The 15,053-nt window shown below is 30.7% G+C and overlaps 1 protein-coding gene across 1 annotated transcript in view; it reads left to right on the top strand.

The window, feature by feature from the left end:
- Window positions 1-14,533, top strand: part of LOC127735730 (neuronal acetylcholine receptor subunit alpha-10-like) — a 43,539-nt gene extending 29,006 nt beyond the window's left edge. The window contains exons 4-8 of the mRNA XM_052246013.1: window positions 2,653-2,762; window positions 4,359-4,573; window positions 6,501-6,827; window positions 10,355-10,593; window positions 12,303-14,533. Of these exons, the coding sequence (XP_052101973.1) occupies window positions 2,653-2,762; window positions 4,359-4,573; window positions 6,501-6,827; window positions 10,355-10,593; window positions 12,303-12,608 (1,197 nt within the window). The 3' untranslated portion in view covers window positions 12,609-14,533. The remainder of the gene's footprint in view (window positions 1-2,652; window positions 2,763-4,358; window positions 4,574-6,500; window positions 6,828-10,354; window positions 10,594-12,302) is intronic.
- Window positions 14,534-15,053: the final 520 nt, after the last annotated feature.

Below are 15,053 nucleotides of genomic sequence, written 5' to 3'. Positions count from 1 at the left end.
AGATCCATTGATAATCAAAAAGTATCAAATTACTGGAAATTACTGAAAGCAGCATCAAAGTGCGTAATCACCTGTGCATGATAGCTATGGTGTGCAAGTGTCTTTATACAGATTCTTGATACATTTCAAGCCGCTAATGACAGATTTAACGTCTTTCTCAAAAGTTACATACATGAATAGTCCAGGCAATCTATGAAAAACGTTAAACTGATTGCAACAGAATAGATTATTGCTTTTATGTTATCATAATTATGACTGCCAAAATGAGACCAAATTTCTTTGTTGCAATTTGTTTAAGGTTGGGCTATTTTAATTGCAGATTGACTGGAATAGAAGTAGGTGCTTGTGTTTATAGGGGATGCTATTAATGAGGTTTGATAAATGGGATACACGAAAGTATAGTTCAACACTTTCATACAGATAAAAGGTGCCCGAAGCTTTGTGGATAGTATCTTGAGTTTATATAACGCCAGGAAAAAGGACAGAAAGCAAATTAATGTCAATTACACTAACGCTTCTAATACAGGCAGGTAAACATATGGAAATTTCCCAACTTTTATATCAATCTCAATTAATGCTCAAAATATCAAGGATAATTTTCTTTGAAGGATGTGTGTATTTCGGAACTTACAAGTTTTGCCTTATATGTGCCCTTGGTATCTTCTCTCATGTTTTAAAAGCTTCTAAGAGCAAGTAATGCTCACTTGACAAGTTCCTTAATATTGGTCATTAAAATTATTCTTCATCACTACATCTTTTAATAATTTTAAACTTTACTAGTAGCCTCACCAGCCAAAAACGAAATCTGGTAGCCCGTCCAGACAAAAATGTGCATGGGTTTCTCGTTTAAAGCTTACGGCGGCTTACGGCGGCTAACTTACGATAGTCTTGTGCGATCATACAAAAATGTTGCTGAAATACAAACATGTGTCTTTAATATAGTTTTACAAGCTTAAGCAAACCACTTATCATAGAAAATGCAGTAAGTTTATTTTACAAACACTGTTAAAAAACATATAAAAAATTGCTAGGAATTACATAGCCTGCATCGACTAGTTTTGAGACATCTATCGAATACATCTTACTATTTGTTATTGGTCCATCTAGATCTTATAAAACACATGTGCAATTAGATTATTTCAAAAACCGATTCAGAATATAAATAAGAAGTGGTTCCTCGTTCTTATCTGACCTATACTACTTGTAGCAATACAATCAGACTAAAAGTAGTATTGGGTCCTTAACTACGTACTTACTGTCACACATATCAAAATCACATTGGTATATGTTAGGATGGATGAAAAGGGGAACACAGATTTTCTTTTCATGAAATTGTGAATTGCAAGGACAGTCAATAGTAATTGGAACAGACATTATTTGGTGGCAGCCTCTTAACAGAGCTAAAACTTGTCATTTATTTTAAGTTTCCAAGTATCGTATTCTGCTCTATGGTAGGGTTGTTGTCTCTTTGACACATTCCCCATTTCCATTCTCAATTTTAAGATTGCAAAAACTGTTGAAATAGCCTCAATATGGTATATAAAATTATCGTTACATCTAAAATTTAGAGATGAGCCAAGACCTTACTGAAAAAGATTTATTATCCTATTATGTCCTATTCCCGAGTGTGATATTTTGACTGAGTGTGAATTCGCATGACGGGTGATTCATGCATAGCAGGAAACGATCACCCGGTCTCGCTCCTTTTTGGAGTTCATACGATTCCCTCTGTTTTGTATTGTTTCCTTGATCTGTTTCATCCTAATTGATTGACGATATTTAAACACCGTTGAACTACTGTATGCTTAAATTAAAGTACCCAGATTATATCATCCTTTTCATTTCTCAATAGAAATAACATAATTTCTAAAAGATCGTAGAAGTTTGCCACTTTTGGTATATCAGTGATCAGATAATTATTGTTCTTATCATACCTCTTCGTGTTTATGTAAACCTTCCAAAACACAGACGTACTCAATGCCATACTTGGCTTATTGAACACTTTTGAGTATTACTAATACTATTGCGAGTTTTAATTATACAACCTAATCCACTGTTAAGCAGACTTGAAACATGGTTTGTAATTTTTTTTTTAAAGGAACAGAAAAAAATTGCAATATATTACGAAGTACATTTTACCTTAAATTTGAAAAAAAAGCGTTTAAAATTTTCATAAAAATTTAACGTGCCCTTAACGTTTTAATCCACTCAAAACTCATTTAATTTTTAATTTAGATTCTTTTAAAAAAAAATTGAAATACAGACCGAAGTTTTCTTTTCGCCCTTTTGTTCGGTAAAGTTAATTCACACTTTTTGATAGTGTTAATCGTATATTAGGTAGAACAGTAGTATTGGACCTTTAGATCGTTTAGAATTTTCACCCCACATTGATAACGTTAGGTATCATCAGCATTCTGATATTAACTCTGCAATTGAAACATATACAGTGGAAATTAGTCCGACTTATTTATAGTTTAAGAGCAACAGGATGGTCAATATGACAATCACATACACGAAATACGGCTACAACTTGATGTTTGATCTGTTGCCATTTGTACCTTTATTTAATCTACCGTATATATTTATGTTTATTCTATATATGCACATACGTGACTTATACATCAATATAAGCTCTCTTTGTTATTGTTTTAGAAATGGAATGACTGTCGATTTCAATGGAATGCATCCGATTACGATGGAATATCGAGTTTGAATCTTCCGTATACCTCAGTTTGGGTACCAGATATAACATTATACGACAGGTACAATAGAACTATTCAAAATACTTTAATAAATATGCAACCTTTCAGTAACATGCATGAAATACAGAACACATTCTTATAATTTATTGTATAAAAATAATAAGAAGGCGTGGTATGATTGCCAATGAGACAACTATCCACCATAGTCAATAATAAATAAATGAATACAATATTTATAGAGCGCGTTATATAATAATAAGAATTACTCTAAGCGCTTCACATTAAAAAAAAAACAAAAAAAAACCATAAAACATAAAATACAAAGCACCAATTAATACTAATCAAGCAAGCAGATAAAAAAAGACAAAAACACAAAAAACCTGAATGACGTGAATAAACTATATGTCACCTAATAAATCTTAATGATTTCGTGAATAGATTGGTAAAGGTAGTCCACATCCAATGTTCATTAGCGTGTTCAAGGCCAGGAACATCGTTAGTATTTGTGGTTTGTGTAATACATGTTTTTTCGTCCTTTAGGGAATTTATTGCAGGTCTTTGATAGTCGCTTTTAAACTTATTCATGAATTATCTAGACTTGGCGATTTAGAGCTAGATTTTCGGAAAAGCATTTGTATTATTTAAGACAGTATTTCTTCTGATCATTGATTTCTCTGATTGACATATACTCAAAATTTTCAGTTATAAATGGTTAAGATAAGAGACAAGAATTGTTGAATATATTTCTTTAATAGTGACCAAAGTTAAACATGTACAAAAGTAATATAAAACTGAAATATTAAAACAATATATATCATATTTATAAAGCAATGTAATATTCCCTTAAAAGTAATTATATAAAATTTGCGAGAATATTCCAAGTTTTGAATGCATTGAAAAATGGCTTAAAATGACAGTGTTTAAGTAATTAAATAATATAAAGATGTGTTTGTCATTAAAGATAATTGTTCATACACTATAGGGTAAGTCCACGCTTATTGGTGCATGTTTTCCTCGTAGAATAGCAGTTACACTTGCAACCTCGTGCCATAAACATATGTGTATGTGAAATGTTCACGACGAGTGTGTTTTTTTGCTTGTTTAAAAGTATTTCTATATACGTTTTAATTTTTCTGCAGGCTGTAAGTTTTTCCAATAAGGTTCGTGTTACTTTAGACTTTCACTCAATGTTAGAAATTCTTTACGGTCGTAAGTGTATATTGTAATACGTATATTTTTGTGTACTTTTGTACGTATGCTTTTGTATATTGAAACTGTAGACGTAGATAAATCAATTAGAATTGACAGACAAGCTGCTAAAACACTGTGTTTAAGCAAGACCTGCGATTGAAAATAGTCTGATGTTATGATACAACATAGAAAGCAAACCAGATTATTCATGTACATTTTTCAAGTTTTATAATATTCATTGTGTTTTATTTTATGTTGTTCCTTGTAAAATATTAGCACAACTAGGTTTCACTGGGATTGGAAATTAGAAGTTTTCATTTAAAAATCTGGATTATCTTTCTTCCACTTGTCCTGTCGTTTAATAATAATATTATTGCATTTGAAAGTACGTTGTTTTATATATATTGCCAAATATCATAACACCCTCTCCATACTCTACTCATGTTCATCTCATTAATTTTACAGTGCGGCCGACGAAGTCATGATGCCGGGGAGAGAAAATTACAGAGCTACAATTTCTTCTGATGGATCTGTTTCATATAATTTTCCAACAGTTTTGAAAAGTGTTTGTCGGATCGATGTAACATACTTCCCCTTTGACACACAGATTTGTAAGCTGACGTTCGGGTCGTGGTCCCATCATGGATTTGAAATGGATGTCGTGAACTCGGCAACTGAAGGTATATTTTGTACATTTGTTTATCTTTTATGTCATGGTATTGTCTGTTTTTCTTCGACTGTTTTGTATTGTCCCTTTGGTATAATCTACCTCATTTTTAATCTTTAATATGTCAAAGCTTGGTTTGATTATTCTATTCAACGAATTCTCATCTTGTTAAAAAAAAAATCATAATTTATATCAACATCAATATAGATTTAAAATAAAAGTGTTTAAACATTCGAAACATAAAAAAAATCCTTATTTCCCAAAATGTTTTGACAAATATCTTTGTGGAAATTGGTTTTTTTTTCTCTCTCTCGGTTAAGAATTAATTCTGCAGTTAAGTTTACAATTGTGTTCAAAGACAAAAAGAAATAGAGAATAGACAAATACTATTTTCCTGTACACTAGTATATTTATTAAGCTAAGTTTGGTGGCTTGACGAAATTTTGTTTGGCAAGTTAAAGAAATATCAACATGAAACAAAGTTTTTTAAATATATTATAAAGAGTAACAAATTAAATATACTGTTACATAAACATTATTTGTATTTTTACTTAAAATAACTTTATGGCATTTTACCCATTGGATAGTCGAGGCAACGGCTATATAGGACTTGCGCTATATTTATCCCTTTTTACATCGGATGTGACATTCAGAGGTCATACTGGTGTTATGCTGCCGCAGAAATTTCCTTGCCGTTTGACTGATAACCGAACGTATTTCGTATAATTACGCGGATATTATCGAGTGCAAAATAACATTCATTATCGCTTGTTATATATTAATTTCATCAATAAATATTCATGAAAATAATTTTTAAGAACATAGATAAATTTATGAAAATGTTTTGTCGTGAGAAATATATATATCAATAACAAATCATGGATCCCGAAAATTTGTGTTAACGCATGCGGAAGAATATCTCAAGAACATTTGGCAACAAAAGCGTGAAAATATGAATGCCTACTCAAATCCAATCTATTAGAAAAATGAATTATCACAGAAGAGTGTCCACCATGCAATTGCACTGCACTATCATTAGAATAGTAAAATAGAATGATATATAAATGGATTAAGATTTGCCTGTAGCGTTATTAAGATGATCTGCTATATATATATGACTGGTATACAAATATTAATATAATATATAACAACAAACCAGAGTATACTGATAACAAATGATTATATCATTACAATATAATAATTATTACGGTGAGGTTGAATTCCCTGTCATTTATTCATCATCCACACAGGAACTTGTCTCAGAAAAACTATATCTATGTACCTTAACCTAACTTTCAGGTATAGAGATGTGATTTTTTTCTGAGACAAGTGCTTGTGACCATCCACCAGAACTTGCGGTCATCCGATGTCAGTACTTCAGTACTTTGATTCTTCTTGAATTCAACCCAACAATGTTAGAACTGTATAAATACACTTGCAAATTCATATCGTACTCTTAGAAAGAGTTTTAATACAAAAACATTTGTATTTTATATAAAAAACGATAATTGTTGTGACTGTTTGACAAGTAGCTATGTCATCCTTTAGGAAATATTGCTATAAACTCAGATGAACTTATATTCAAACCACTATACAGCATGCACTATATTACAATAATAGATTAAGCATATTGGGAAAGGCGTTATTCGAACACGAAAGCTATATTTTTACACATTAATGTAGTTGACCGAGTTGTCTAACGCGTTTGACAGTATATGCAGTTTTAATTTAAATCCCACCGAGAAAATGATATAAATTAAAATGCCTAAATTGAAATTCGAATATTGTCGGTCATAATTTATGGCGAAAAAAACATACCTATTTGCACAAAATTTACATTAAAATTCTTAAATCAAGATAACTATTTATTATAACTTATAGCAAGTAATGGAATTATCTTAATATCAAATTCTTATGCAAATCTATTATTTTAATTGCAGGTGATCTCGCTACGTACATCGAACACAATGAATGGGATATTGCAGCTTTCCCTGTTATCCGACATGTTCTTCAATACAACTGTTGTCCCGAACCATATCCAGATGTTACCTTTTATCTTACACTCAAGAGAAAATCCCAATTTTATGTATTAACAGTTCTGTTTCCTTGTATCCTAACTGCATCAGTTGCTGCGTTAACATTTATCTTACCCCCAGAGTCTGGGGAGAAAGTGTCACTTGGTGTGACTGTACTATTATCTCTAGCTGTATTCCTGTTAATGGTTTCCGAACAGTTACCGGCATCTTCGGATACCTACCCATATATAGGTAAGCATATTGTTACTAATGTCATCCTATATACGGTCACCATCACGAATTGGTCGACAGATATGATGTGTATTTGTCTCAACTCACAAGCGACATGTTTGCGAGGTCTTAGATTATTAGATATTAGAATAATCGTCTGATTTGTGAATTTACTGATAATGTCGTATTCCCTATTATGATTTTTTGACTAAATATTGATTCGCATGACAGGTGTTAAACGCAAAGCTTGCCCTCTCGACGCACCCGATCTTGCTCCGTTTGAAGTTAATCCAATTCCTTCCTTTTATTTGTTTTGATCTGTATATTAACATCAGTATACTACCGTTACCTCAAACATACCCTCTTTTACATCTACACTTCAAGATCAATGATCGGAAACGAAAACAAAACTGTAATTAAAGCTTCATTACAGATTAATTAATTGTTGTTTTCATAATACTCCTTTACAAGAGAAAATTACTTGGAGAATCTTATTTTTGAATGACCAGTTTACAAATTGTTACCACCAACACATCTATTTTAAATTTGCCAAAAAAGCACCATTTTGATTTCCCATACATCGATCACTACGAAAGTCCTTATTCATACCATAATATTTTCAAAAAATGGGTTTAGATTGGAGTAAATTAATAAAATTTATAATCAGATTACACGGGAGCCACATGTGGAGCAGGATCTGCTTACCCTTCCGGAGCATCTGATATCACTATAGGTTTTTGGTGGTGTTTGTGTTGCTCAGTCTTTAGTTTTCTATTTTGTGTTTTGTATACTGTTGTTTGTCTTTTGATCATCTTTTGCCAAGGCGTTGTCAGTTTTTCATTGACTTATGAGTTTGAATATCCTTTTGGTAATTTCCGCCTCTCTTTTACACATTTCTTGAAAATAATATTTGTAAATCAAACATGGTCTTAATTGTTATCTTCAGACAAATATCGGTTGAAATAAAATTATTAATTAGGTATACATACAGTAAAGTTTAAAGTTATATTTAACAGAATTTCATTTATCACAATGGATTATAATTTGTAATCTGATTATGAATTTTATTAATGCAAACATTATTTCCACTTAGTATGCGGTGAGTTCTAATTTATCATTTATTAATCGTCTTTAGTCTCTAATCTGACTTTTATCTATTGTTAGAAATATTCAAAAAGGTTTATTATGAATATCAGCAGTCTTTAGATATTATAGATATATGTTGACGTCAGGGGTCAAACCACTATTTCATTTTAGCAGATTTGAATCAAAATAGCACAGATAACACAATGAAATATTGTGTAAAGAAAATATAATGCAAACATCCATAAATTATAGTTTACTGAAATAAAATTCGTCTTGGGGGTTGAAATCGAATTCCCGGATGTCGAAGATGTCTTTTTAAATATAACAATGCGGTAGTTCATATTCAGTGGATTTTAGAGATGTACAAATGTATTGATACATTTTTGGAATATATTCTAATAAATATCTACATGTAGTTGGTATGATGTTCAGGATTTCTAACGATTAGTCGTCATTATACAACAGTCTATTGATACTGGAAAAAAAAAGATTTGTTATCCGAAATATATATTTATAATAATGTTTTTTTATGATTTTTGTTTTAATGATTTGTCGTTGTACACATATATATGTGCATGACAATGGAACCTCCAGCATAGCTATAAAGAGTATGAAATTTAATTAATTAAATGGTCTTCTATGTGTACTTCTTTTTGCGAAAAATTTTGTTGTATTTTTCAAAATGAATCTTGTGACATCGTATACGTATATTCACTAGCTTAATTTGTTGCGTGAAAAACGATAGAGAAATTATTCAGAATTGTATTTCTGTCTTCAACGCGATTATTTCAAATACATAAATTACTATAAAGCATGCTGTTAATTTGGAAATGCATGTTTTATAACTAGCTTGCTTTTAAACTATCATAATGAATACTTAAGCAAATATATGTATATATATTTTTTTTTATTATAAGTAATGATGTAGGGTTACTGTCTCTCTGACGTTAAACCCAACATCTCATTTCAGAAAAAAAACCAGCTAGCCTTGCATATGACCTTATAATCAGCGCTAGAACATTAGCTTTTAAATAATTGGCGAAAAAGGACACGGAAAATATTAAGTGTTTTCAATCCTTGATTTGTAGAATTATTTTATAGTATTCGAATTCAAAACACCATTAACATAATTTGTAGACATCATCAAATGCTTTTCGGCTCAGGAGGCACTCTTTGATCCGTCAATATGATACTTCCATGGTCAAACACAGTAAATAGTTCCCATCGATATAATATGCTCAAGGTCTTCAAAATTTAGTATTTTTAAGGATTGTCCATCTTGTCTGCAGAAGCTCTCTCTCTCTCTCTCTCTCTCTCTCTCTCTCTCTCTTTGGCATTGAGTGTCGCTTTAAAACTTAATTTTACGACATGTGAGATTTTTTGCACAACGCATTTTTGTTTTTGTGACAACTGGAATTTACATATTAAATACTAGTACATATAACATAGGTGATACATGTAAGATATTGTAGGACTTGTTTCAGAATTTTCTAAAACATAGAGAATTTACTTTCAAGGAAGATACTGCTAAACGTAATGGAATATCTGAGTCACAGATATATTACATTGACGTAGCTAAAGTTTGGGTTTTGTTTTCTTCCTTGTTCTTGACTAGTCACCGAATACGGCATATTACCAATGTTTTACTTGTCATTACCAAGACGACGGGTAACATTAGTTACCCCGAAACTTTTTACCCTTCCAAAACGTTCAACCTATTTTAAATCGGGGTTCGTATTACTCAATCTTTAGTTTTCTTTGTAATTATTTGATAATAATGTGTTTTTCTGTTTTAATTGTATTTGGTCATTGTATAATCTGCAATTCCTCGACTTTCAATTTTTGAATTTACCTTGTTAAATCATTATCTTTATCTTCTTTTATAATTGTATACTAATTTTATGATGGCATTTATCGATTTTTAGACGTATACATGATCCCGATTAGTTTTTCAAAGAATTGGTTTATGTCAAACTACTATGTGTATTATTTGACCACAATTTTTCCCCGTCTGTATTCCCATTATATACACGTAGACACGTTTATGATGTTAATAGCAACTATGGTTTTTACTCAATCTCATTTATGAGCCAGAAAACATTACAAAAACTTGAACAAATATATGTTTTATTAATATTTTCACGTATGTATTATAAAAAAAAATGTTTTTAATATACTGCATACATGCTCAATTTCTGTTGAAACAGAAAATATCATATATTTTTTTCATTATTATTATTTTAGTACTGATCCAGTTGTAATAACATGTTTTATGGTAATCTTGTGTACTGATCCAGTTGTAATAACATGTTTTATAGTAATCTTGTGTACTGATCCAGTTGTAATAACATGTTTTATAGTAATCTTGTGTACTGATCCAGTTGTAATAACATGTTTTATAGTAATCTTGTGTACTGATCCAGTTGTAATAACATGTTTTATAGTAATCGTGTGTTTTTCAGGGATGTATTTTGCTTCGTCGATGACGCTAGTAGCCCTGTCATGTTTTATGACGGTAATGGTATTAAACCTACATTATCGTGGTGAAAATGGTCGAAAGGTTCCAACGTGGGTTCGAAAACTTATTATAAATAGACTAGGTGTGCTTGTATGTAGCGAGAAAAATACTCATAGATTTTATAAATCACATAGACAATCCAGCAATAATTCAGCACAGGTGTCACCAGAAAACATCAAAGAGGTATATTTGTTACAATAATATCATAACATCACCTCATTTACATATAATTTGCCTTAAATAAACGGACGAAGAGACTATAGCTAGAAAAGTAGCAAATCTGAAATACTGAAAAAAAATCAAAACGAACAAACCTAAAGGGATTAAAGACCAAATAACAATTACAGAGAAATACGCATAAACAAACAGATTAAATCACCGAAAAGAGCATGGACGATGTTATTTTAACACCATAAAATCGCTCCGAAAGGATTTGACTATCCTGCCACGCATGCGTCATCCGTCAGAATGGCATATAGACTGTTCGATCTGTCAAGGAAGTCAACTCTTTTAACACCAGAGCTTGAACAGTGAACTAACAATATACTTAACTGAAATGTGAACACTTTACATAACAGTACTACTCATAAAATTAAATTGAAATCACCACATTTGTTGTAAATTCTGTATACCAATGTTTATGAATGAATTGGTCCAGCTGACACATCGATCCACTTTTGATTATAACTTTTGTGTAAGTTTTTTAGTTTAATGGTTTATCTAAACATCAATAAACTCGAGGAAAAAATGTGTATGATCTAAAAAGAAATCATCTATGAAGTGGAGTTAAAATTCAAAACTTTTAATTTTTTACTTGAAAAAGAGTTTCAATGAAGTGTATACTACATTTCAATTGGTGTCAAATAGAATTCTGGTTGTCTTTTAAAACTCATATCTTTCGAATTCTACAAACAAATGACCAGAAAGTCTAGTCTTCGGAATATTATTTGTCTCGGAGTATTTTTTAGTTGAATAAATTATCACTATTATTACAAAGCATTTTTAAAGCGCATTATATACAATTACTCTCAAGCGCTTAATATGTTAAAACATATACAAAAATTATGCAAAGTAAAAAATACATTTAAAAGCACACATAATCAAATCAAATATAAAAATTTAAGACACTAAACACTTCAATTAATTGGATAAAAAATAGATTAAAAAAAATTATCAATTGAATTAGTAAAAATCTCAAAAATTATTATCTTAACTAAATAATATAAATAGACTTATAAATTGAATAGTCATACACTTATTTTTCGAAATTCCTGAATGCTACCCCTTTGTATTCGTAAAATATGCTACCGAAAGACAACGACTCATAGTAAAAAAGTTATATCGATATATACAGAAACATACCAAATCAAATTAAAAAGTATAAAATATTATTGTAGCAAATTAACATCAGTCAAACACAATCAATCACAGATCCAGGGCTATACTTTAAGCGATCCACAAAAGCAACTTTGACTAAAATGTGGTTTATTATAAACATGATTCCCGAAAACCCAAAACCTAAATGTCTTCTGGTGTTATCCTATATTTTCAGCGGAAAAAGTATTAACAAAATACCGTACTTCAAGATAAACTCAAAACGAGGGGAACGTTGACGTTTTACACTATTCAGCACCAAATTATTCAAGGTCAAATGTATTTTTTGCATTTGATCACAACAAACTGATCATAGCATATCAATACTAGGTTTGCAAGGAAATGATAAAAATCGCATTTCTCTACCGATCTCTACCGATCTCAATAAATCCACAGAAACGAATGCATGTGGTAATTACGTCAGAGACAGCTATGTATCAGATAAAGCAAACAACAGAAAACATGCTATTTCATAAAAGAAAACATGTCTTCATTATTATGTCTTTATAATTTTCTAGGAGATGAAAATTGGAAATGGTCACGTACCAAAAGGTGATACAAATGAAGTCCACTTCGTTTCAAACAGGACCAATAGAGACTTATTATTGCATAATAAAGACCCAATATCTGGTTACCTTCGAGAACAGTCAACGGTTCTGGGCAAACTTGAAAAGCATGCAGAAAAAGATCAAGAGCTTCATAACAATATTGACGAATGGCACGAAGTTGCATTTATCATGGATAGGTTTTTTCTTTTTTTCTACATTTTTACAACAGTTTTAACCTCAATCATTTTTCTGGCGAAAATGACAGAAGATGCTTAATGCTGTAAAGAAGAAAACAGTATTTGCCAAAGACTGCTTTATACTTCCTTTTGGCGTAAAACGAGTGCTATCCAAACGAACATTAAGGCGGGTAATGTGTTTTGTTTATTTCATTCCGTTGTGATAACAATTCCAGTATATAAGATTTGTTGTTAAAGGTAAACGTTATTCCTTCTAATTGATTAGTACTGTATGAAGGGCATTCATAATTCTCAATCACTTTCAAAAGTGTCACTCTAGAGCAGTAAGTAGATTCAATACAGTTTAAGTATACCTTTCAGAAGACTAAAATTCGTCGAATGTCACAAGAAATCATGTGTATATGTGTCATGTATGCTTAAACTTAATCATAATGTATTAATTTATTATTATAGCTTAAAATCATTTATGATTGTTCTCATTTAATATAACGTTTTCGTTTTCAAGTTATTTTCATTGCAAAAGTGAAAGATGTGAGAAAAGAAAAGTGTTATGTTGCAATGACGTTATAGTCATTTCAGTGACGTATTTTATTACTAGTGTGAGAATTATTATGAGCAATAACCTGGAAAGTAACATTTTAAATCAAAAATTGAACATATAGTATTCCGTTAAGTTGTTCTGCACATGTAAAACTGACATCAAATGAGACTATATACGCAGTGTTTCCATTTTTGTCTTTAAATCAAATACGTTTATAGGATCGCATGCAAACATCTTACACGACATTTGATGACATTATATCTTAAATACTAGTGTTTAAGACAGATATCGGATTTAATAATTGAAAACTTGTGTAGACAAAAAAGGTTTTAAGAAGTGTACAAATGTAACATAATATATATTTTTTATATGTGTGAGGTACTCCGCCACTTAGGTTTTGTAAGACTTATAAATAAGAAGATTTGGTATGAGTGCCAATGAGACAACTATCCATCCAAGTCACAATGTGTAAAAAGTATACAACTATAGGACAAAGCACGGCCTTAAACACGGAGCCTTGACTCACACCGAGCAGCAAGCTATAAAGGGCCCCAAAAAGACTAGTGTAAAACAATTCAAACAGGAAAACCAACGGTCTAATCTATATAAGAAACGAGAAACACTTATGAACCACACCAACAAACGACAACCACCGAACAACAGGCTCCTGACTTAGGACAGGTGCATAAAAATGCAGCGGGTTTAAACGTATTAACAGGCGCCAACCTTCACCCTAACCTGAAACAGAGGTATAACATCACAACATAAAAAGACACAATAAAATATCAGTTGAAATGGCTTAACTCGATCAAAAAGACAATACACAAAAACAAGTAAACATACACTGAACGAATCAGTTTGATCTATGACACAACAAAACTACCATTTTGTTATGTATTTTCCGTCAGTTTGTTGGGTATATATTTTGACAATTTAGCTTTTTCCTAATTCAAACTTTTGAAATCCATGAATGTCAGAATACACCAATTACCATTAGTAAGTATACAATGTTAAAAGGTCTGCTTTTACACAAATGTTTAATGAAATATGGAAAATATTGCCTCAGCATAACACAAATTGGCAAATGAATTGTAACCTTACGTGAAGCTACAGCAATAAAAGTGCTCGACATTGCTAATAAATATTTAAAATGTTAAGTCTCTGAGAAAGAAATGGACTCATAGTTAATCTAACAGTAAAAAATAATACCGATTTACTTATTGAATAACTAATAACATGTTACAAAACTCCATTAGAATAGAAGTAAAAAATCTGATTGAAAAGGACAATATACTACCAGGACGGTATGTAAGTAACAACCAATCAATCAATCAATACACTAGCATATTATAACTGTTTCAATGATGGAGTTAATTTTTGGTGAATGTTTATGTACATGTTATCAATGATTTCAAATGATTGTTAAAGAAATAGTTGAGAAATAAAAATATATCATCTTAAAAGCTTTATTTTCTTTTAATGCAAATACCTTAGATAAAGGTAGTTGATGATTTATGAAAAACTTGAATTATTTTATAATTATTTGATAGTTAAATTGTGCATTCCCTTATTTATAAGTTTAATTCTTTGTGACAGTCTGCACTATTATATATTGTTAACTACACAATCATCTAAAGATCACATAATGTTTGAGGTTAAGATTACAAAAACAATAGTTTAAATGTGTGGACACTTTACCAATAGAAGCAATGTCAAAATCAAAACTTAGATTTTAATATGTTGTTCCTAATTAGAAAATGGAGGTCGAGTTCTATATGGAATACTTTTCACTTTTATTGTTCAGGAGTTATGGTCCTTGATTGATTGGAAAATAATACTTTGTCTTTTCCATGCGAAACGTTTAAACTATTCCACCAATGCTTTAAATTTTCGATATGTTTTTACTGATGACAAATTAGAGATCATGTTTGATAATGACGATTTTAAATTTTGCTATTCTGTAGTTATTGCCCTTTATTGATA

This window comes from Mytilus californianus, unplaced genomic scaffold, assembly GCF_021869535.1.
Source record: "Mytilus californianus isolate M0D057914Y unplaced genomic scaffold, xbMytCali1.0.p SCAF_3, whole genome shotgun sequence".
In the NCBI taxonomy this organism is placed as follows: domain Eukaryota; kingdom Metazoa; phylum Mollusca; class Bivalvia; order Mytilida; family Mytilidae; genus Mytilus; species Mytilus californianus.
The sequence above is the reverse complement of the archived record's forward strand: the minus strand, read 5'-3'. Positions and strand labels throughout refer to the sequence as shown.